Source organism: Protopterus annectens, chromosome 10.part0 (assembly GCF_019279795.1).
Source record: "Protopterus annectens isolate FY-2018-M chromosome 10.part0, PAN1.0, whole genome shotgun sequence".
In the NCBI taxonomy this organism is placed as follows: Eukaryota; Metazoa; Chordata; order Ceratodontiformes; family Protopteridae; genus Protopterus; species Protopterus annectens.
The window spans coordinates 1,243,038,238-1,243,063,884 of NC_056744.1; the positions used below are offsets into that span (position 1 = coordinate 1,243,038,238).

General features: G+C 42.7%; 1 protein-coding gene across 1 annotated transcript in view; it reads right to left on the reverse strand.

The window, feature by feature from the left end:
* COP1 (COP1 E3 ubiquitin ligase) overlaps positions 1–25,647 on the reverse strand; it is a 1,660,397-nt gene that overhangs the window by 246,844 nt on the left and 1,387,906 nt on the right. Inside the window, exon 19 of the mRNA XM_044085965.1 lies at positions 23,824–23,948. Coding sequence (XP_043941900.1) covers positions 23,824–23,948 — 125 coding nt within the window. The remainder of the gene's footprint in view (positions 1–23,823; positions 23,949–25,647) is intronic.

The following is a 25,647-nucleotide window of genomic DNA, read 5'->3' on the forward strand; positions in this document are numbered from 1 at the left end:
TGTCTCTTGTAAGGAAAGAGAAGAAAAAAGGGCGATGGATTGAGGGAAGCCAGGACTGCAACAGTGAATACACTCGAACATCTACATTAGTGTACACAACTGTACTATGTTCTTCATGTTTCACTGTTGCAGTCATCACATTTGGGTTGATTCCCAACCTGAGGAAATGGGTGGAGGCAGTCAAGGAAACTAGGGACTGGCTAGGATGCCCTGCAAGACTGCAGAGGCAAACCCTGCCCTGGATTTGGAGAAGAGAGGCAGGTGATGATGTTTGGTAAAAGTGTGAACAGATGTCCAGGTGGGGGACTCCTCTGAGGAAAGCTGCAGAGGTGGAGGCTGCTCTGGTGGAGTTAATTCTGACACCCTTGGGGGAAGCTTTCCATGTTGTTTGTAGCAGAAATGGATGTAGTGTGCTATCCATTTGGAAATGGTTTGTTTGGAGATGGCTTTGCATTCTGCCCCTGTAGCAAAGCTAGCCAGCAATTGATCAGACTTTCTGAAGGATTTAGTCCTGTCTAGATAGAATCTGAGCTGTCTGTGCACATCTAGGGAGTGCAGGATCATTTCCCCCTTGTTCTGGGGATTAGGAAAAAAGGTGGGCAAATGAATGGACTGGTTGACAGCCACACTGGACACCACCTTGGGCATGAAGGATGGGTTAGTCCTAAGGGATACCCTGTCAGCATGGAAGATAATGAAGGGTTCCACAGCCATGAGTGCTTGCAGCTCGGAGGCTCTTCTAGCTGAAGTGATGGTCAGAAAGAAAGCTGTTTTCCAGGAGAGAAATTTTAGCTCTGCAGAAGAAGCTGGTTCCAAGGTGGCTAGGGTGAGCTTTTCCAACACAAAGTTAAGGTCCCAAGCTGGTGTTGGTGCTCTTATGGGTGGCCTCAAGTTGCTAGCCCCTCTTAGGAACTGTTTGATCAAGGGGTGTGGGAAAAGGGGCTGCTCAGTGGGAAAATAAGCAGAGAGAGCAGAGGCATAAATTTTAATAGGTGTAGTAGATCAGTTAAGTAATCCAGGAGGGAGGGAGGGTTGTGCAGTATTGGCTCCCTTAGCCTGAATCCAGATGCAGAACCCTTTCCATTTGTCAGCACAAGACTTTCTAGTGCTAGGAAGTCTGGCCTCATGTATAACATCTAGTACCAGTTTACTGAGGTTGGCAGATAGATCGGGGGTTAAGGAATAAGCCAAGCTGCCAAACTTATTGTCTGCAATTGGGGATGCATGAATTCCCCTTCCCTCGGGGTCAGGAAGTTTGGAATCTGAGGAAGATGCCATGGTGGCAGTGGGGACAGGCTGTGCAGCAAGGGGTACCAGTGCTGGTGAGGCCAGTCTGGAGCTATACGAATTGTCCTTGGGTTTTCCATCTTTATTTTGAGCAGTTCCTTCGGGATGAGAGGTAGTGAAGGAAAGGCACAGACCGATAGACTGACCCAGGGAAAGGACAGGGCATCCACATTCCATGTCATGCAGTGATGCTCCCTGGTGCAGAATTTGTTGAGCTGACGGTTGGAAGAGGTCGACTTTCGAGGTGCACCATTTCTGAGTTATTAGGGTGAAGGTTCTTCTGTTGAGCTGCCACTCATGTGGGTCCAGAAGATTTCTGCTTAATTGGTCTGCCAGAGAGTTGAGAAAACCTAGTAGGAATTGTGCTAACAGGTGGAGTTGCATGGCAGAGGCTTTGTGCCAAAGGGTCAGGGCCAGCTTGCACAGAAGATAGAAGTGAGTCCCTCCCTGCTTGTTGATATACCACATTACAGTGGTGTTGTCTGTTTTGATCAGGAGAGCCTCTGGGGAGAGAAGGGGCTTGAAAGCTATCAAAGTGTGCTGGACAACCATCATCTTTTTGGTTGATGTGCAGAGGGATTTGCTGTGGGCTCCATTGGCCCTGTATGCACCTGCCGTCCAGGTGTGCACCCCAGGCATAGTCTGATGCATCTGTGGTGAGGGTCTGGGTGGCGGGGAGTATTGAGAAAGGAAGTCCCTTGTTGTGGGAGCATGCTGTTGCCCACCAAAGAAAATCTTTTCTGAGGCAAGGAATTATAGGTATAAGAGTTTCCAGGTCTTGAGAGTGTTGACACCAAAGGCTTTTTCAGTACCACTGAAGTTTCCTCATATGCAGTCTGGCATATGGAATGAGTAGTATGCAAGATGCCATGAACCCCAGAGTTTGCAGGATCTTCCTTGCAGACAGCTGGGGTCTGGTGGCTAACTGAGAGAACTAGGCTGTCAGGAAAGTTTGCTTTTGAGGTGTAAAGAATGCCATCTGGGATGCTGGGTCCAGGCTTGCTCCCAGGAATATAATCCTTTGGGTGGGCACTTGTTTGGATTTCTTTTCATTGATTGTGTACCCTAGGGAGGTTAGTAGGGACTTTACAAAGGCCAGGTGCTTGAGCAGCTTTTCCTGGCTGTCTGCCTGAAAAAGGCAGTCGTGTAAGTATGAGTAAATCTGGATATGTCTTTGTCTGCAAAAGGCAATGGCCAGATCCAGACATTTTGTGAAAACTCTGGGAGCAGTAGATAAGCCAAAGGGAAGTGCAGAGAACTGAAAGTGCTGAGACCCTTCCCTGAAATGGAGATATTTCCTGCATGATTCCCTGATAGGAATATGGAGGTAGGCCTCTTTTAGATCTAGGGTGGCTAGCCAAGCATCCTTGGAGAGCATGGGTAGCAGCTGCTGGAGGGTGAGCATTTTGAATTCTGGGATCACCAGGAAAGTGTTTAGAATGGATAGACTGAGGATGGGGCGCCACGTACCCTCCTTTCTGGGTAACAAAAAAAGTCTGGAGTAGAAACTTTGGCCTCTCTGTTCTGCAGGAACGTGCTCGACTACCCTCACATAGGGCAGGGAAAGGAGTTGCTTTTGCGCCTCTGCCCAAAGGTTTGGCAGTAGAACTGGGAGCCCTTTTGGGGTAGGAAAGGTGTGGAAGAACATTTTTATCCCTGGGACACTATGTTGAGAACCCAGCGGTCATTGGTAATGGTGGCCTAGGTGCTTGCGAAAAATGAGAGTTTTCCTCCTAGGGGTAAGTGAAGGTGGGAAGGGTGGGGTGGGGGAGGTGAGTCATTGTGAGTTCTTACCATAAGGGAGTAGCTTAGAACTCCCTGGTTTTGAAGTGGAGGTAGTCCACTGCTTAGATCTCTGCATTCCCTGTGGCTGCTGTCTGGGGGGTCTGGTTCCCCAGTGTCTGGGCTGGACTGGCTTAGTGGGAGCAGAAAAGGACCAGTGCTTGGTAGGACAATGCCTGCTAAACCTGGGTGGCTGGACCTGTAAGAAATCCTTAACTGTCTGCATAGATTTTGCTTTTTCTTCCATCTTTTTTAAGACCTCTTCAGCCTTAGTGCCAAATAAGTTGTCTTTGTGCAAGGGGGCATCCAACAATTTAGATTTCACATGGTCTGGCAAGGGCTGTTCCTTAAGCCACGCATGCTTTCTAATGACAGATCTGGTGACTGCTGCCCTGCAAGAAGCTAATGACAGATCCGGTAACTGCTGCCCTGCAAGAAGCTTCTAGGGCATCAAAACCACAGTGCAAGGTGCGTTTAGTTACTTGACTTGAATGCATTAACTCTTGTAACTCTTTAGAATCTGCACAAGCAGGAAAGGAAGACATTTTCTGTTTGAGGTGTTCCAGGGTATGTTGCTGAAATTTTAGCATATGGAACTGACATTGACAATTTAGTGCCCTGATAGCAAGAGTAGCTGAGGTGAGTATCTGAGGTGTATACTTTTTTACCCCATCTGTCTAGTGCTCGGGAATCCCTATCTGAGGGTGTGGGATTCTTAGCAGGGGGTGCTTTAATCCCTTCAGGCCCTTGAGAAATTACCTCAGGGTCAACAGTAGGATTTTTAAAAAGAAATTTGTAAGAGTCAGGGACTCTATAGTACCGGTCTGGTTTTCTGGGTGCAAGAGGGAGGGTGTCAGGAGTCAAGCTGGATTCCAGGAAAACATCCTCCACAACATCCAGGACTGCTGGGATGGCCAAGGGTCTGTGCTGTGAAAGATCTAAGAATTCCCTGCGTCTCTTTTTAGACTGAGGGTAGTCCTGACTCTCCCATTGGAAATGCTCCCTTAAGGTATGGGAGAAATCCTCTGGGGGAGATGTGGAAGGGATCGAATCCTCTGAATAAGAATCCTCATAAGTAGAGAGAGGTTGCATGCCTTCATATTCAGATGAATCAGTCATCTGAATCTTGTTCAGACAAAACTACAGGGGACAGATCTCTTTTCCTTTTGGAGGGGGTAGCTTGGCTTCCCATGATCAGGATGATACGATCTTCCACCATTTTAAGCATTTGAGACTGAGGCAAGGAAGCAGGTGCCTGAGAGTGGGTCATCTGTTTCTTGGGTGTGGTTCGTACCCTGGGCCTAAGAAACTCGGTATTTTTTGAAAGAACGGTAGTCGCGAAAGATGATGTCATTTTGTGTACAGAATCGGTAGTGTGAAGGACTTCCTCAGAAGTCGGTGCCTGCTCAGCAGCTCCGGACCCATCAAAGGTAGAGACGACCGCAGGATCCTTAGTCGAAGAAGAGTTTTGCGGCATACCGGACTCTGACAGGGTCTCTGTAGTGGCCTCCGAATCCACAGAAGCAGGCAACAGGGGCTGCGAAAGCGCCTCACTGAGGACTGGAGAACTGATGATTACCTTAACAGAAGCATCGTTGCTAGGTTTGGACCTGTGCAGTCCATCTCTCTTTCTTTATGTTTTTTCAGAAGATCTGCTGTTGGATGGCTTACTATGCCACATCGGAGTTCGAGGACTGTAAGCAAAAACATCTAGCTAAAATAAGGGCCTGACGATGGATAGTTCTGGCATTGAACAAAGCACAGAAGTGACAGCCGGGGACGTTGAGGTCTGGGCTTAAACAAGTGACGCAGTATGAATGAAAGTCACTGTGTGGTATTTGCTTTCCACAGGCGAAACAATTGTTAACTTTTTCTGATGTCTGTTAGTGCAAGAAAAAAATGATCCCCAACGGGGTACTTAACTTTACAAGACTTCAACTTCAAAACGGTAGACGAAACTCAGGTAGCGGCTGACTGGCACTCATGCGAACTGCTTCTGCTTCGGGCTCCACAGCAAGAAAGACTGATGTAATGGCGTCGGCTGCCTTGCTTTATACTACTGAAGACCTGACGTCAGTCCTGAAATGACAGCAACTGACGCAGATATACTAAGCCTCTAGTATTCGGGCCAGCCGAGGGCTACCCTGGCAGGAATAACCCAAATGTGATGACTGCAACAGTGAAACACGAAGATCATCATTGAGATGCTGTAAACTCTGGATATTGTCTTCAACACCCAATGATCGGCAGTGATGGCTTCTCACACTGCTGGGTGTAAGAAAAGACATCCCCCTACTGCCTCCAGAGTACAGCAGTTGGGCAATCCTTCAGGATTATTGAAAGGGCCTGTCCGAGAACATGTCTCAAGACCCCTGATTTATTGGACCCCTTCCCCCACTGGGGTGGCGTCTGCCATTGGAATCATTTCCCTCTCTGCTTCTAGGGAAAAAGTCTCCTTGAGAGTCCTGGAAAGCACCTTCAGACTTTTGAAACCATACCTTTTTACCCCCACTCTGATTCCTGGAATAGAAAAGCGTATTCCAATGGCAGACAAGATTTTTCTATCTTTCTCACACTAGCAGAGCGCCTCTCTAACTGTGGGACCAAAAAGAGATAACCCATCAAAAAGCGCATTGATAAAGGGCACCTTGAAGTGTTCCAAGAATTCACATAGCCACATCCAGGTGTGATGTCTAATGGCAATGCCTGAACCGGCCGCCCAAGAGGTACACTCTGCCACGTGTGAAAGTAACCTCATGAATGTGTTGGGAGATAGAGCAGAGGATGGCCATTCTGGAGAAGGAGATCTTCTTGTCCTCTTCAGACATGGAACCTGGGGTAGAATCAGAGATTTCCTTAAGGTCTCTCTGAAGTCTGATCACGTGCCAGATAATTCAGCACACACAGAGAAAAGGTCTGTAGATCCGCTTACCGAATCTGCCCAGAGGATGAACTGAAGAGCTCTCCTGGGCCAGATCTTTCTTTGCAGCTGTTGCCACCATGACACATCAGCCAGGGCACCCTTAGTCCAATGGAGCCTGTCCAGGGGGTGCTAAGTATCTTATCTGGGCACTTTGGTAAGGGCACTACTGTGTCCGATTCCTTCCAAGCCCTGTGGGATATCATGTCAATCAGAGGGTCTGCAGGGGGGAATCCAGGATGTACATGGACTTGTTCCAAAGGCTTCCAGGAACATGGACTCATCAGAGTTGGTTTTGTGGACAGACCACCCACATTCTTGCCAAAGAATCTCCATGATGTCCTCAAAAGAGACATCCACAGGTGGGGATGTGGGGGACCTTCCCCTTCATCCAAGTCCATTTCATCAGTCAAGGATTCTGGTGGGGAATTCAAGTGCCTCCTTTTGTCTGTGTGTTTCTGGTGCACCTCCTCGGAGGGATGCACTGGGGAAGTGTTGGAAGACTCGGGTGCTGCTGAAGAGAAGCCCCTGAAAGCTTCTTGGAATAGGCTGTCCCAAAAAAAGACAGGAGAGAGGGATCCACAGTGGCCAACTCAGAAGCGAGTGGTGTCAGATTCGAAGGAAGGAGAGTCAAGACTTTTGCAGGGGCCAAGAGAATCCTCTCTACTACTTCGAAAGCCGAAGATGAACGAGACTCCGAGGGCAACTCCGTCGGGGATGAAGCCACTGACATTGAAGCATGGATGAACCCCTGCTGCTCCCGGCACTGAAGGTGGAGTCAGAACCAAACTATCAAGAGCCGAAGGGGAGGGCCAGCTCCAAAAGCCTGGCAGTTGAAGCCAAACCCGCTGACCAGACGCCAAAGCTACGGCTCCGAGAGTCAGTCAGGCCCGATGACACTGGAGCCTAACTACTCAAGCTGACAGTCAAGAGTCGAAGTTCAGGTACCTATCGGCGCAGATATCTCAACACTCAGGATCCTCAGACCAGAGGGCTCCAAAACCAAAGGGCAGATTGGAGAAGGAGAAATAGGCATGAATGTAGGCTGAGTGTTCACGGCTCCAGGGAGCAGGAGCAGACAAAACTCCCAACTGAATCTGCTCCTTTAAAAATTTCCTCATCAGCCCGTACACCTCAAATTCTTAGAGGCTCTGGGAGGACCTGGCAGAAGAAGCCATTGACCCCAGCCTGGAGTGGTGCCTTGGCAATGCCAAGATAGAAGACTTCGGGAGAGGGCCCGTTGGCTCTGGTGAAAAACATGGAGATAAGAGTCGAGGAGCTGAAGAAGGCGGGCAGTTCTGCCACAGGAGCTGAAGCCCTGTTGGGAGACTGCTTCTTCGCCTTGTCCTTGTTGTTAGCTTTTTTGGTGGGGGTTTGAGCCCCTGAAGAGGACACTGCCAAAAAAGGAATGGCGGAAGAGAGAAGACCCTTCAGGATTAACTTATTCCTCCTGTCTTTAAGCACACACTGATTAAAGCCCACGCATGTAGAACAGGAGGAATTGAAATGGTCCTAGACAAACCACACACAGTGTGTGGGCATCAGAAGGTGGAATTTTATGCCTGCACTCTGTGCACTTCTTAAAGCCTGCTGGCTTAGGATCAGCCATTGCAGGGCACCAGGAAGTATAAACACATTACTGAGAAGAGGGAAAGAAAAAGAGAGACCCTACGTCTACTTTTACAAGAAACCCTACTTCTACACTATTTATTTATTTATTTTTTAAAGTAACGAACTAAAAAGAAGCAGGAGATAGGAAAAAAAATATTAACAATAAAAATAATGCACTCTCGCACCAGAAAACCACAGAAAAAATTCCCAGAAGGAAGCTCAGAGATGGACCCATTGACTGTTCAGACGAGCGGTAAATGAGATCTGGGGGTGGGGGGTGGAGGGAGAGTGGGGCATTATAGGTAGGAGTGGAGGAGCTCAGTTTTTGGTGCCAAGGCTGGGGTATACAGCCAAGTCGGATCCCAGGAAGGATCTAAAACCCACAGGTTGAAGTCCAAATGAAGTCAACTTCAGATTTATTTAATTTCAGCAAAAGTTCCAGACAAAGATAACTCCTATGACTGAAAATCTGAGGAAATGCCTTTCTCAGAATATTCAGCTTGAATATAATTTCTGAAGAAAACCCTCCTCTTCTAGTCCCTGTTCTTCTGACTAGGAATCAGTGTCAGAAATAGAGAGAGAGATTGAATTATTTTTCATTTTCTATTTGAAGTCAGTGAAGATACAGAATTTCAAAACATTAAAGGGTTGAAATACTCCTTCAGCAAAACCCATTAAGTCTTCAATGTCCACAGAGAGACAAGAGAAGCCAGTTTAACAGAGGGACTGAGAGACAATAAAGATTCCCAAGGAATTTGGAAAGAAGACCGGTAAATTGATTGACTGGTTAATATGGGACTCTGATACTATTTTGGGCAAAGAAGATGCATTACTTTGTAGTGTAACCCTAACTTTATGCAAAATTAAATATGGGGGGTTCACAGACAAAACCTGAATTTCGTCTTGAAGAAGTAATGGCCAACAAAAATAAAGTTTTCCAAGAAAGAAATTTAAGACAACAGTCATGTGCAGGTTCAAAGGGTGGATAGGATCAAGGACTGCAGTACCAGATTAAGATCCCATGGAGAGTAAGATCTTTAAATGGATGTTTTAAAAGGAGTGTACCTCGAAAAAAAAGTTTTACAAAGTTTATGAGAAGCAAGTGAGGAACCAGCAAATCCACTATGTAAATTAGAAATTGCCGTCAACTGAACTTTAACTGATGAAGTACTGGCTCCTTGATTAAAAAGTAGTGGGAAGAAGTAGAGAATACTATGAATTGGGGCAGAAACTGGGATGATATGATTCTGAACAGCCCAGTGTACAAATCCCTTCCGTTTACCGACAAAGTTTCCTTGTAGATGGTTTAAGGGAAGATAACAAAATGTGGCTAACAGGAGACGACAGCATAGACTGTCTGGCTATTACTGGAAAAGGAGAAACCAAGCCATCAGCTTGAGATTCAGAAGACTCGAATGAATCATGCCTGTCAGTTGAGAGATCAGATCTGGAGCTGGGCCCAGAATCCAGGGTTGATGAATTAAATGAGGCCATAAGAATTGAAAACAAGGAAGGAATTGTACATCAATTGCAAGGTAGCCAACTGATAACTGCCAGATGTTTTCACCTCTTCAGAAATGGATCCTGCGAAGGTGTCTGTTAGCTCCTTAATCAGATACCTCTGTAGCCTTGTGAAGTGTACTAAATAGTTCAGGGACCTAAAAGCAAAGTTTGCTGAAGCACAGACATGCTTCCTAACTCTATCCTTCACCTGAGGCTCTTTTTTGGGGGGATGAAAAGAGTATCTTTCTTTTGCAAGCTCCTCCTTAGTGGCTGCCGCCATGACAACGGCAGCAACAGGCACACCTCTGGACCAAAACTGTGTATTCATCTGGAGCTGTCATGGTTTTATTGGGTTTCCTGGGAACTGGCTCAGTGGTGTCTGGATCCTTACATGCCCACCATGAAACCAAGTTAATGAGCTCATCGATGAGTGGGGTCACCCAGGAGGTAGATGGGCTGGTACCGAATGCCTCCAGGAGTACAGATTCTTCTGAAAGATTGGACTTTTCTAACCACCTCTCAGTTTCAGGATTTCTCGGATATCTCCAAATGAGACATCCTCAGGAGTTGGCAGTGGGGAACCCTTCCTCCTCCTCAAAATCTGTATTTTCAGAGACAGATTTGGGGGACTCTAAATGTTTACTCTTACATGTTTTCTTCTTAGGGACCTCCTCAGTGGGACCTCCTCAGTGGGAACTTTGGGGTGGTGTCAGAAGAAGTGGGGATACTCTGATGGGAAATCTGGGGTTTCGGTACCGGCTGTTTCTGTGGACAGGATAGTTGAGACTCCAGATGCATAGATAGGACAGATGTACAGACAGGATCCCATGGGGTAGGCATCATCTGAGTTAAGACTGCAGACAGGGCTCTCTCCATGGTCGCAAAGGCAGACTGCCCAGCGAGGGATAAGATCCCAGATCCCAAGACAGCATGTCTCTGATCCACGATCCCACCCTGCCCTGAGGACTGTCCACCCTAGGCTGAAGTTGGAGCCAAACTGACCACTGCCAAGGCTCTGAAGTGTAGAGATGGCTCTGAAAACCTTGGAATCGAATAAAGCACCTTGGACCTGAAAGGGTAGAATCAGCTCCGAGAGCTCTCCTGATCTGACTGAACTGAAGAGCTCAGAGCAAGCTGCAGATCAAAGATATCCTCAGATTTGAAGCCGATGGGCCTGGGTAACTCGGATCCAACGGCTCTGAGACCTTGAAAGGAGTCAGTGGAGGAACTGATAAAGATGGAGTAGTGGTCTTGCATATGGAATTAGAAGAATGCAAGAGGCCATGAACCCCAAGGCTTGCAGTATTTGCCTTGCAGAAAGCAGGGTTTTTGTGGCCACTTGTTTGAAGTAAGTCACCAAATGAATTTGCTTTTCTGGCGTAAGGAAAGCCATCTGGGCAGTTGTATTCAAGCTTGCACCCAGGAATGTAATTTTTTTGAGAGGGTACCAGTTGAGATTTCTTTTCGTTTATGGTGTACCCTAGACAAGTTAGAACCCTTTTTACAAACGCCAGATGGTTCAGAAGAGTGTCCTTGTTTTCTGCCTGAGTTAGACAATCGTCCAGGTAGGGATACATTTGAATATTTCTTTGCCTGCAAAATGCAATTACTGGAGCCAGGCACTTTGTAAAGACCCTGGGCACAGTAGATAAACCAAAGGGCAGTGCAGAGAACTGGTAATGCAAGTAGCCTGCTTTGAAGCGGAGGTATCTTTTGCAAGACTCCCTGATTGGGATATGCAGGTAAGCCTCTTTTAAATCTAGAGTTGCCAACTAGGCATCTTTGCCTAGCATAGGAAGTAAGTGGTGAAGAGTCAGCATCTTGAATTTTGGAATGTCCAGAAATAAGTCCAGTATTGGACGCCATGATTTGTCTTTTCTGGGAACCAGGAAAAGTCTTGAATAGAAACCTTGCCCCTTTTCCTCTTCTGGGACTGGTTGAATAGCCCCCATGCTCATGAGGGAAAGTACTTGTTTCTGGGCCTCTGCCCACTGATTTGGGGGCAGGTCTGGCCATCTGTTTGGAATTGGCAACGTGAGGAAATGAAATCTGTATCCTTGGGATACTATGTGTAATGACTGCAAAAGTGAAACGCGAAGAACATCATCAATGGAGCTGTAATGGTCTGAACTACTGGTCTGCACTGAGGAAATCATTGGTGCCAAAGTCATGGTATGCACTGACGAGGTTGGTACCAAAGTGGTTGTCGGCGCTAAGGTCTGAGCCAAAAACATCGGTGACGAAAACTGAATGGTCGGTACCGACAGGGTTGGTACCGGGTAAGTTGTCGGAGCCAAAAAAGGAATTGGCGTCGAAACATCCATCGACGTCGTAACAGTCTGCATCGACTGAACAGTCGTGTCGGTAAAGGAGTCTGAAATGAGGAGCTCCTCGGTACCGATGCGGTATGGGGCACACTAATCGGTGCCGAAGTTGCAGATGGCGCTGATGGCCTCGGTGCCAGTCTAGGCACTGAAAGCGCTGGAGCCGAAGAAGTCAAATCCGAACTGGAAAGCTTAGCTTTCTTAGGCCTCGGTTCCTGAGAGTCCCCAGCTGGGGACGAAGGAAGAAACTTGGCCTTTTTGTGTTCATCACTCTTTTTCTTATGGGATCTTGGAGGGGTTGAAGCCTCCCGACCCAGAAATAGCCTCTGAAAAGGGAGATTTAAGTTGCCCCTTCAATATTAATTTATTTTTTCTTTCAATTAACATCCTGTTAGAAAAGTTCTTACAAATACCGCAAGGCGGGTCAACTGTTAAGTGAGGCACACCCAAGCAGTAGACACATAGGGAATGTGCATCTGAAGTAGGTAATTTATGGCCACAATCCAAACATCTTTTAAACCCTGGACTACCTCTTTTATCTGCCATGGTTGGAAGGAAAGAAGGAGAAACTAGAAAAATACCCAAAGGTAAAAAGGAAAGGGGTTTACCAACGATGGTAAAAAAAGGAATTACCTCGCGGTAAGAAGAGAGGAAGAGATGAAAAGGATTAGAAAAAGGTTGTCGCTAAATGTGATAAGGTAAGAGATAACTGTCTAATAATGTTTTTGTGAAAAAAAAAACTTGTCTTCGAACTTAGATATGAAGAAAAATATTGTACTTAGCTCAAGAGAAGTAGCTTGACATGACCAAATGGCGATGCGGCAAATAAAATCTGAGGTAACAGAGAGGTGAATTCTGGCTAAGAGTTTAGCTTGAGAGTTTGTAGCTGGCGTGAACTTGGAAGAAGGCCAGCTCTGTCCCGAGGTCAGAACCAGCTACCCACACGTAAGGAATGAACGAGGATTAACAATATCAGATCAGATGTTAGGAACAAAACACTAACAGCAACAACAACACTGAAAAACTGTAACTATAAAGTCTAATTAACATTAAAGTATCTAGGACGATATAAAATACATATACAGTGCAATGAAAAAGCATTTGCCCCTTCCTGATTTCTTATTTTTTTGCATGTTTGTCACACTTAAATGTTTTAGCTCATCAAATAAAATTAAGTATTAGACAAAGATAACCCAAGTAAACACAAAATGCAGTTTTTAAGTGATGATTTTATTTATTAAGGAAAAAAAAATATCCAAACATACATGGCCCTATGTGAAAAAGTAATTGCTCCCCTTGTTAAATCATGAAGAAACTGTGGTTAATCACATTTTTTGGAAGGCTGAGTTCAATTTCACTAGCCACACCCAGGCCCAATTACTGCTAGACCTGTTGAATCGAGAGATCACTTAAATAGAACCTTGTCAGACAAGGTGAAGTAGGTCAAAAGATACCAAAAAAGAAGACATCATGCCGCGATCTGAAGAAATTCCGGAACAGATGAGAAACAAAGTAATTGACATATATCAGTCTGGAAAAGGTTACAAGGCCATTTCTAAAGCTTTGGGACTCCGGTGAACAACGGTGAGAGCTATTATCCACAAATGGAGAAAACATGGAACAGTATTGAACCTTCCCAGGAGTGGCCGGCCTGCAAAAATTACCCCAAGAGCACAGCGACAACTCATCCAAGAGGTCACAAAAGAACCCAGAACAACATTTAAAGAACTGCAGGCCTCACTTGCCTCGGTTAAGGTCAGTGTTCATGACTCAACCATAAGAAAGAGACTGGGCAAAAATGGCATGCATGGCAGAGGTCCAAAGTGAAAACCACTGTTGACCAAAAAGAACAAAGGCTCATCTCACTTTTGCCAAAACAAATCTTGATGATCCCCAAGACTTTTGGGAAAATATTCTGTGGACTGTCGAAACAAAAGTTGAACTTTTTGGGAGGTGTGCGTCCCATTACATCTGACGTAAAAGTAACAGCATTTCAGAAAAAGATCATCATGCCAACAGTCCAACGTGGTGGTGGTAGTGTGATGGTCTGGGGCTGCTTTGCTGCTGCTAGACCTGGACAACTTGCTGTTATAGATGGAACCATGAATTCTGCTCTCTACCAAAAAATCCTGAAGGAGAATATCCGGCCATCAGTTCATGACCTCAAGCTGAACTGCACTTGGGTTCTACAGCAGGACAATGATCCAAAATGCATCAGCAAGTCCACCTCTGAATGGCTTAAAAAAACAAAATGAAGGTTTTGGAGTGGCCAAGTCAAAGTCTGGACTTTAATCCAATTGAGATGCTGTGGCATGACTTTAAAAAGGCAGTTCATGCTCGGAAACCCTCCAATATGACTGAATTAAAACAATTCTGTAAAGAACAGTGGGCCAAAATTCCTCAACAGCGATGTGAAAAACTCATTGCTAGTTATCGCAAACGCTTGACTGCAGTTGTTGCTGCTAAGGGTGGCGCAAACATTTATTAGGTTTAGGGGGCAATTACTTTTCCAAATAGGGCCATGTAGGTTTGGATAGTTTTGTTTCCTTAATAAATAAAATAATCTCTTAAAAACTGCATTTTGTGTTTACTTGAGTTATCTTTGTCTAATATTTACATTTGCTTGATGATCTGAAACATTTAAGTGTGACAAACATGCAAAAAAAAAAAAGAAATCAGGAAGGGGGCAAATACTTTTTCATTGCACTGTATATATATGTGTATGTTTTATATATATATATATATATATATATATATATTTATTTATTTATTTTTTAAAGAATGAAAGGCGAGGAGAAAAAAGAAACTACTTACAAAAGCAGTTAACAGTGACAAGCATAGATTTAAATTTCACATTGTGGGTTGCTTTTTGTTTCTGTTTGTATATAATGCTTTTGGAAACAAAATGTTGCAGATATGTTTTGCGCATCAAATTGTTGAGTGAGAATGTCTTTTCCTTCCCATGGTCTTTACCCTTTCTCCATGGTTGTGTAATCACAGAGTGGAATTATAAGTAGGGTAGATGTGTAGTGTAACAGTCCTTGTGCCCTGCAAAAAAAAAATCTCACTTAACGTTTATGAAAACTGAGTTTGAATGAATTCTCATGTTCATTTTTTCACTTAAAACCTTTCCCCGAGTCTGAAAATGGACCCAGGCTGAGCCATATGGATCAGTGTTCTAGCCCGACTAACAAATACAACAGTACAGTAACTTCTTCTCATGGACCTGGTTACAAAATATCTTCCCCAACAATCCGGAAGCTTAAACAACTTTATTTCACGGAGTGGACAGGAAAAAGGAGGAAACTTCCCATTAATCCTGAGGGAAGCAGCTTTCCATCACTTAAATACAAATACCAAAAAAGTTGTACTTTAAATCTCTTACTCCATGCTTATTAGGTATGTAGGCAAATCTGTAGGATATGGAACCAACCATAAATTTTCATTACCATAAATGGGTGACTCCTCAGTTAACACCTCACTGATGCCTTAAGACAAAGACCTAGTCAATCACCTCTTTGCAGAGGACAACATGGTTGGCAAGAGTACAGTCCAATGCTGTGGGGATAAACTTCAGAGAGAAGTCAATCCTAGATGCGGTTGCACACCCAGACTCTGTTACCTACTCCCTTTGATGCTTCTGTATGGACTAACAGCTTGCTGACTAGTTCTTATCTTCACCTACTTTTTTGAAAGACTTGAGCCTATCTGTAGATAATGAAATTCTGTGTGAAGATAATGGCAAAAGCAACACTTGCTAAAATTCTGTTCTGCTCAAAGACTGCAACATTTGTGGTAGTCCAAGGCTGTGTGATCTGATGATGATGGAATGATACTTCAATCACTTAACATGGTAACTTTGCAGATGATGGAAGCAGGAAGAGATCAGGATCCAGACTAAATGAAACACAAGAAATGCAAGTTAATACTGTGCATGAATTCCTTAAAACGTGTATAGACAGTATGCATAGGTCAAGGTGCCAAGTGCCCATGAATACAAAAATACAATTTTAGAACAACATAACAATAGGACTCCAAAAGGACAGAAAAAAAAGTGCTCCACCCAATTCAGAGGGCCATTGCTGAAAGATTTGCAGACTACAGAAAGAAATACATAACGGCTACTATTGAACTTTAAAACAAGTTAATTCTGAAAAGAAGTAAAGCATGTAGGGAGTCATTTTATATTTACAGTACAGCAATCAATGTACGCAAAAATGTGATTCCCATCAAATTACTGTTGAAGATGTTTGATTCTTAGCACCTGCCTATAATAATCGTGCCCTGCAAGAGTTAATGTCTTAAAAAATAGAAAGAAAACTTGCAGTTAAAGCTAAGAATATTTTCAAAGAATGCCGAAGCTGTTACTGCAAAAAGAAGAGAAGTTATTGAGGCACTGGTAGATACGAGCATAATCGAATACAGAAAATATAAACATATTATATATGTATACACATAAAACACCCATATATACACAGACACATATAGACAGACAACAAAACCCAGTACTGTGGAAATATAGTTTTCCATCCTTAAGGGCAGTAAACACTTTTTTAAGGAAGAACAAACCGAGAAAAAAGGAAAAACTAGTTGCACAGGAATGATGTTGGCATACAACTTGCTAAACTAGACTGTTGTCATAGATATGTAGACCAAACCAACACCAACGACTAACGGTCATACTGTGCCAAATAAATATATAAAGAAAACAGCAAAGTACAGTACAACCACCACGGCAAGCAGCATAAAAATTAAGAGAGACTAAAGAAGACTATTTAATAAAAATCAGGATAAGCGCTTTCACATAAAAATGCTTCTTCGGATCCTCAGTATACACAAACCAACAAGTACATTTAAAAAGCACATTCAAAAAGAAATTACCCTATCAAACAGCTAAGTCAGTTAGTGATGTAATGGCCTCAATTTCAATGCTGGCTTTAAAGGAACATTGTAATTTAAGCCTGGTGTTCTATGTGCCTGTAATGTGGCAATCCACCTCATCTCCACACATTCTGTTCTACTGACTATGTTCCCACCTCTGGCAGACTCTGGTATTACCTCTATCACAGTGAACTTAAAAGAATGCCCACTGTAAGGGCGCTTAAACAACTCATTCTCATTATGTCCCCTATGTGCTGCAGGACACGATCCTTCAATTTTTGATTAGTTTTACCCACATAGTATGACTCACAGTCATTACAAGTCGCAAGGTACACTAAATTAGCTGTCCTGCAGTCAGCATGTACCCGAAAAACATAGTCTTTACGAGTTATAGGATGTGTAAATGTATTAGTTCGGGACATATATTTACAGGCTTTGCAGGACCTACATGAGAACGTCCCAAACCTCAGGGGTAGACTATAAGATTTCCTAAATGGTCTATAACATAGTTCCCTTTTCAGAATCAGATTATTTTTGTAAACAAATATAGGGGCATCACCTACCACCTTGGAGATGGTGTCATCAGAACGCAGTATAGCCCAATTCTGTTTGACAATATCACAAACTAAGTTAATATTACTGCTGTATTTCAAACAAAAACTAGATGCAGGTCTATTATTCACCTTAGGATGCGATGACGTCACATCCCTATTCAAAAAGGGGATACCCACTGTATCCCTTAAGACTATCCACCTCCTCTACTCTCTGCGCTATTTCTCTTTTATGATATCACCTGTCATAGTTCAGTCGCCAATCTATCCTTGGCCCGTACATAGTCATCCTCCTGTGATGCAACCTGGATGTACGCAGGAATTGCCCTTTCATGACATTTACAAAAACCGCATACATGTCCTATCAAGCAAATTATTCTTCCTGCATTTCTTCCTATACATTAAAGAATCAACCCTTCCCATGACATTAATGGAAATGGTTGTATCAAGAAAATCTATGCTAGATTTAGAAGTATGCATAGAAAATCTAAAACATGTACTACTGTTCTTTAAATAGTTAAAATCCTGTAACAAAACATCTGTACTCCTCCACAAAATAAAAATATCATCTAAAAAGCGCTTATATAAAATCAAATGTAATCTATAAAAATGTTCAGAAAAGATCACATTGGACTCCCAATCCGCTAGTACTAAATTTGCATAACCATTCACACAGGGTGTACCCATGGCAACACCATGTGCCTGCAAATAAAAAGTACCATCAAATATAAACATGTTGTATTTCAATATTAAATCAAGTAAAGCACAAATAAGCTCAATCCGCTGATGTGTTAAAGCAACTCTATTTAAAAAAATTCTAATTGAGTCAACCCCAAACAAATTTGGTATAATTGTAAACAGCATATTAACATCTAATGTTACTAGTATACAAGTCCCATCATTCAAATCCAGTCCACGAGTACATTCACCAAAACATGCTAGAAAATCTTTCTCAATACCACCGGTGCCTTTGTCAAATGAGGTTTTAATTCATGTTCAACAAACATTGAATGGGGCTCAGTGGCCCAACCTCTGCCAGCCACAATTGGCCTCGTGGGTGGTTTAGATCTGGCCTTATGTATCTTTAGTAGGCCATTGAATGATGGAATAAATGGATGCTTAACCATCATGAAGTCATATATTTCCTTAGTTACTGTATCTGACATCAAAAACTCATGCAATTGAACATGTATATTGCTGATAAAACCATTAATCTCATATCTAGTAATAGGTAAATAAGTGTCCTGTTGACTCAAAAGTTCCTTCATACTAGATAGATATTCAGTAGTATCCATTACTACAATCGCCCCGCCCTTATCGGTGGGATCTATACAAATATCCAGATTCAATTTAAGCTGTTCTAAAGCCATATAGTCAGCCTCGGTGGTACAGCGGTAGCATTGTTGCCTCACAGCAAGAGGTTCTCCTGTTCGATTCTAGGCTGGAGTGCTTTCTGTGTGGAGTCTGCATGTCCTCCCCCCAGTCGAGTCGCTCCGAAAGACATGCGTGAATTGGCATGCCTTCGCTGAAGGTTGGGCTAGCAACCCGGCACCATAAAAATCTACTGCCAATCATTAGCAGACCGGAGTTCCACTGTGGCGACCCCTAACCGGGAAAAGCCGAAAAGACCAACAACTAAAGCCACATAGACTCCTTCAGTGAAATTATAAAACTTTCTGCCACCTGGACATGTCAAAGCACCATAAATATCTTTCTCACAGACCTTGACAAAGTTCTCAAGTACAGGTGGAAGCTGGGGATTAAAAGAGCTGGCCTTCCTTAAACCCCCATCAAGATGCTGAGAATTCCCATGAAATATAGTTTTAAGTGCAACATCTCTAGCAAATTTGCGTAAGTCTATAGCACATCACTAACCTGTGCTGATCTTGCTGGTACAAACGGGAGTCCTCGTTCAAGTATATGTTGTTGAGCCTCTGTTAAAATAAACAAGAAATATTCACTATCAGCGTTTTTGTTGTTTCTGACAAGCTCCCATCCCCTTCTGCTTGAAGGACGACCTCCGCCGTTTGCATCCTCTGTTCACAGATCGCGTCGCTGATTGGTTCATTTGCACCTTGAAGGGAACCGGTCAATTCGGAAGTGCTGATGACAAAAAAGAAGAAGCTGCAGAAGTAAAGGACCCCATTCATTGTTTGTTTGGGTCTAACCCCTCCTTATCCATCAGTAGCTTGAATTTGTATACTACTGCTACCAGTCATTACAGCCCCTTCATGATTAGGAGCTCCTGCCTCATAGAACACCAGGCTTAAATTACAATGTTCCTTTAAAGCCAGCATTGAAACTGAAGCCATTACATCACTAATTGACCTAGCTGTTTGATAGGGTAATTTCTTTTTGTATGTGCTTTTTAAATGTACTTGTTGGTTTGTGTATACTGAGGATCTGATGAAGCATTTTTATGTGAAAGCACTTATCCTGATTTTTATTAAATACAGTCTTATTTAGTCTCCTTGAATTTTTATGCTGCTTGCCGTGGTGGTTGTACTGTGATTTTCTGTTTTCCTTATTTATTTATTTGGCACAGACCTTTAGTCGTTGGTGTTGGTTTGGTCTACATATTTCTTTTGGTGCCTTTACTACGACCCGTGGCTGAGAGCAGCACTATGGATCTGGATGGTCGAGCATCTGGAAAATTACAACAGCAATATTGCTTTGAACGGTCGGTTCATGTTGTGAATAACCCTTTTATTTGCAACAGAGTTTTGTTCTACTTCCACTGTGCGAGAGGACACTGCTGAGATGAAAGCCTTTGATACTTTGTTTAAGGAGCAGGAGAATATTCTTTATAAACTGAAAGGAGCACAGTGGCAGCATCTACACTTTGAGGCGTGCCTTCATTATAAAGTTGCACCTCGGGGACTTAGAGTTTTGCGGATGCCCACGTATGGGGATACTTTCCCCAAACTATTGTGTAAGTGGCAAAGTCTCAATTTTGAACTGAGTTTTAACTATTTGCATTTAATTAATGATTTCTTTGCACCTATGGAGCAAGAACTTGTTGAAACTGCCACTAGGTTGCAAGAGACCTTGTCTGTTCGATTTAATGGTGAGCCATATGTGGACAAAATTGAGAATCTCTTTATAAATCTTGCTTCCTATGATGAGCGTTTGTCTCTCCTGAAGAAAAAAAACCTCAAGAGGGATATGAAGGACTTTAGAGATGGCAACGCTCTATTACTAGACAAGTAACTGTGGATAAAGATAATTTACGATCTAATGCTGATCCAGTCAGAGAAGTGACTGATACAGTTGAAGTTGCTGCAACGGAAGAGATGGGAGATCGGCCAGAATTGGGGTCTTCTGAAGAGGCAGGAGCTCCTAATCATGAAGGGGCAGTATTGACTGGTAGCAGCAGTATACAAGTTCAAGCTACTGATGGACAAAGAGGGGCTAGACCCAAACAAACAATGAGTGGGACCCTTACTTCTGCAACAACTTCTTTTTTGTCATCAGCACTTCCGAACTGACCGGTTCCCTTCAAGCTGCCGATGAACCAATCAGCGACACGATCTGTGAGCAGAGGACACAAACAGCAGAGGCCGGCCTTCGAGCAGAAGGGGATGGGAGCTTGGCAGAAACAACGAAAACGCTGATATTGAATATTTCTTTGTTTATTTTAACAGAGGCTCAACAGCATATACTTGAACGAGGACTCTTGTTTGTACCAGCAAGATCAGCACAGGTTAGTGATGTGCTAATAGACTTACGCAAACTTGCCAGGGATGTTGCACTTAAAACTATATTTCATGGGAATTCTCAGCCCCTTGATGAGGGTTTGAGGAAGCCCAGCTCTTTTAATCCCCAGCTTCCTCCTGTACTTGAGACCTTTGTCAAGGTCTGTGAGAAAGATATTTATGGTGCTTTGACATGTCCAGGTGGCAGAAAGTTTTATAATGTCACTGAAGGAGACTATATGGCTTTAGAACAGCTTAAATTGAATCTGGATATTTGTATATGTCCCGCCGATAAGGGCGGGGCGATTGTAGTAATGGATACTACTGAATATCTATCTAGTATGAAGGAACTTTTGAGTCAACGGGATACTGATTTACCTATCACTAGATATGAGATTAATGGTTTTATCAGCAATATATATGTTCAATTGCATGAGTTTTTGATGTCAGATACAATAACTAAGGAAATGTATGACTTCCTGATGGTTGAACATCCATTGATTCCATCATTCAATGGCCTACCAAAGACACATAAGGCAAGATCTAAACCACCCATGAGGCCAATTGTGGCTGGCAAAGGTTGGGCCGCTGAGCCCCTTTCAACGTTTGTTGAACATGAATTAAAACTTCATTTGACAAAGGCGCCGGTGGTCTTGAGAGAGACCGAAGATTTTCTAGTATGTTTTGGTGAATGTACTCGTGGACTGGATTTGAATGATGGGACTTATATACTAGCAACATTAGATATTAATGCGTTGTTTACAATTATACTAGATTTGTTTGGGTTGCCTCAATTAGAAGTTTCTTAAATACCAATCAATAAAAGCGATATAACTGGTGAAAAATGAGTGTCCGGTTCCAAGGAATGAGACAGAAAATACCAGACACTAATTTTTCACCAGTTATATCGCTTTTATTGACTGGCAATTGTTGGGTTTGACTGGTGTAATACGTTTCTGAAGTTTTTTAAATAGAGTTACTGGTTTAACACATCAGCGGATTGAGCTTATTTGTGCTTTACTTGATCTAATATTGAAATACGTGTTTATATTTGATGGTACTTTTTATTTGCAGGCACAGGGTGCCGCCATTGGCACACCCTATGCCAATAGTTATGCAAATTTAGTACTAGCGGTTTGGGAGTCCAATTTGATTTTTTCTGAACATTTTTATAGATCACATTTGATTTTATATAAGCGCTTTGTAGATATTTTTATTTTTTGGAGGGGTACAGATGTTTTGTTACAGGATTTTGTTAACTATTTAGAGAGCAGTAGTACATGCTTTAGATTTTCTATGCGTACTTCTAAATCTAGCATAGATTTTCTTGATACAACCACGGGAAGGGCTGATTCTTTAATGTAGAGGAAGGAATGCAGGAAGAATAATTTGCTTGATAGGACAAGTATGCACCCCAAGAGGGTTTTTGAAAATGCCATGAAAGGGCAATTCCTGCGTACATCCAGATTGCATATACAGGAGAATGATTATGTACGGGCCACGGATAGATTGGCGAATGAGCTATCAGACAGGGGATATCGTAAAAGAGAAATAGTGCAGAGAGTAGAGGAGGTGGATAGTCTAAGGGATACAGTGGGCACCCCCTTTTTGAATAGGGACGTGACGTCATCGCATCCTAAGGTGAATAATAGATCTACATCGAGTTTTTGTTTGAAATACAGCAGTAACATTAACTTAGTTTGTGACATTGTCAAACTGAATTGGGCTATACTACATTCTGATGACACCATATCCAAGGTGATAGGTGATGCCCCTAGATTTGTTTACAAAAATAATCTGACTCTGGAAAGGGAACTATGTTGTAGACCATTTAGGAAATCTTATAGTCTACCCCTGAGGTTTGGGAAATTCCCATGTCGTCCTGCAAAGTCTGTAAATATATGTCCCGAACTAATACATTTACACATCCTGCAACTGGTAAAGACCATGTTTTTAGGGTACATGCTGACTGCAGGACAGCTAATTTAGTGTACCTTGTGAATTGTAATGACTGTGAGTCATACTATGTGGGTAAAACTAATCAGCAATTGAAGGATTGTGTCCTCCAGCACGTAGGGAACATAAGGAGAATGAGTTGTTTAAGCGCCCTTTTTAAACATGTTAAAGATGACCGTGGATATTCTTTTAAGTTCACTGTGATAGAGGTAATACCAGAGTCTGTCACAGGTGGGGACATAGTCAATAGAGCAGAATGTGTGGAGATGAGGTGGACTGCCACATTACAGGCACACAGAGCACCAAGCTTAAATTACATTGTTCCTTTAAAGCCAGCATTGAAATCGAGGCCATTACATCACTAACTGACCTAGCTGTTTGATAGGGTAATTTCTTTTTGAATGTGCTTTTTAAATGTACTTGTTGGTCTGTGTATACTGAGGAACTGATGAAGCATTTTTATGTGAAAGCGCTTATCCTGATTTTTATTAAATACAGTCTTATTTAGTCTCCTTGAATTTTTATGCTGCTTGCCGTGGTGGTTGTACTGTGCTTTGCTGTTTTCTGTTGTCAAAAATACTAATGTAAGAGGCATCTTAAAGATCACCTTGCATTCTTACTACAAGAAACAAGAAAATAGGATTCAAGCTGGTACTGCTTGTTTAACCCACGGTTTAAGTAAAAACAAAAGATGAGTACTTTCACTCTTGTTAGAGCTTTGTCAGATCTAAGTCATACATGTAATTAGCAAGTAATATATACTTTTCTATTTTCCATATAGAACGCCACGTAAATTACAATGAAGGCAATAATCCAAGAGCACATAAACAGATCACATTCAGTGACAGTGATTAGAACACTGGTACATACATAGATTAAACAGTACTAATCACAATACAAATGCAAACTATCTTAGTACAAAATCCCTGTGTCTGGCTGTATTTATTTAGTTTCACTAGCCACTCAAGGCAAAGATTTATTTTTATTCAAGAAACATCAATCACATTGTTCTTAAATGGGTGGAGTGGGGGATCCTCGGCATACATGGACTATAATGAAACAAACTGCTATTAGATAAAGGTACTCTTACAAAATCAGAGTGATACTCGAAATGTACCATCAAACTGGATTTGAAGACAACAGAATGGAATGAACATCTACCTTCCAACAGTCCAGTTCCAGTGAGGATTACTGGGAGTTTCCCCCCCTTAATTCGATAGTTTCACCTCCTAAGTATTTCCAGTTTTAAACTCAAGTAACTCTATTTTTAAAATCACTTTAAGATTAGTAGCATTAATGATCAAATTACTTACCACAGGCAATGTAATCTCCATTGGATGCCAACCCGACAAAGTTCTTCTCGTTAATATGACCCTTGAAGGATCTCAAGCAGTGTGGCTTCCCTACATTCCACAATTTCAACTGACTGTCAGTTGACCTAAAACAATGGTAGTTATTTAGTATTATGTATGCAACTTTGAAGTAGACATGCAAGAAGAAACAGTGACAACATCTACACACAACTTAATTTGCCTTTTTACTGTGCACCATACTACACATTAAAAAGTTAAAAGATGGTATATAAAATATGAAATGATGACATTAATTTATCTTTAAAAATGGAAATAATGGAAATAATGCAAGACTGTGAAAAGTTTCTGAAAACTAAGTGCAAGTTAAACCTTCAAACCATGGCTGGCAGTCAGAAAAGCACGTCATTCTGTGAAAAGTGAATCTGTGCATTAGGCGGCCACATGTAGGATGTGTACAATTTAGAGATCCATATACTACTAGCAGTAACCAAAGAATAGCATTTCTGGATGCACTGTATGCTAATGGCTGTATAATGGCATGATAATGAGGAATATTAAAAAGAGTATCCTGTTGTATGCAAATGGGACAAATCAAGAGGGTCTACATCATATAATCGATATTTCAAAATGTCGAAGCACCTTTACTCGACACGAAAATGTCAAACGCTGACTTTGTCAAACGGCCAAAACACTGATTTCTTTCCAAGGGAAAAAAATCGGTTGGCCATTCTGTCACACCTGCCCTTTCCCCGAATGTAGTGCGGTCTCAGAGCCACAACATTTAGTTAGGGGGGTGGGGGGGAACAGCCCCCCACTTAAATATGTTAGTTTTTATGTTGTGTTGTCCGTTTGCCTTCCGATTTCTTTCCCCTCGACAGAAATCGGTGTGCTGGGTGTTCAACAAAGTCAGCATTCGACATTTTCGTGTCGAGTAAAGGTGCTTCAACATTTTGAAATGTCGATTATATGATACAGACCCAATCAAGACGGTGAGAGCCATTGAGAAATGCATGAACAGCTCGCCATAAAGCTAAACACGCATTACAATTGAGCCTCACTAATTCCTGGAGTTCATGCTGAAGGAAGAGTGAAAAATGTTAAGGGCTGCCACCTCTTCAGCAAACACTAATTGCAGTCATGAGCTACAGTCGTGCAAGTTGTTCCCCCCTCGAGGCAGTGTGTCATCCAAGCATGCTTACATATATCACGTAGTCCATGATACTGTGCACCACTACTAAGTGGACATGGACATGCAGGAGAAATTGGACATGTGTCAGCCTCAGCTGCAGCCCAGTGGGAGTTGTGGATCTATCCCAGTGGACATAAAAGCTACACGTACCTTGGTATTTGAAGTATACTAGCTACAGGGATCTTCCATCAATCAACTAAGGACACAGCGCAGGTATCTCAGTCAACTGCCTTGAGAATATTCCAGCAGCTCTTCAATGCCATAATCAAGACCCCTTCTGGGGAACTGGGGTAGAGGCTTGTCAAATGCAATCAACTGCCAGCTGACTTGGTTGTCTAAATTGCAAAGGGTAACACCAACAATGCATGTGCAGGCCATCCATGCAATTTCCATGATTCCCACATATGGAACACACATGACCTGTATCACAGTTTCAAGGGGTGATTTCTCCCAAGGACCATATTGGTGGTGATGGATATGCAGTGGATCCCTGGCTAATGACTCCCATTAGAAATCCTCAAAATGAAGCAAATCAGGGGTACAATTCTCAATATTTTCCCACAAGGAAAATAAAGGCAACTGAAGGTATTCTTTCACTGTCTGGATTCATCTGATAGAGCCCTGCAGTAAAATCC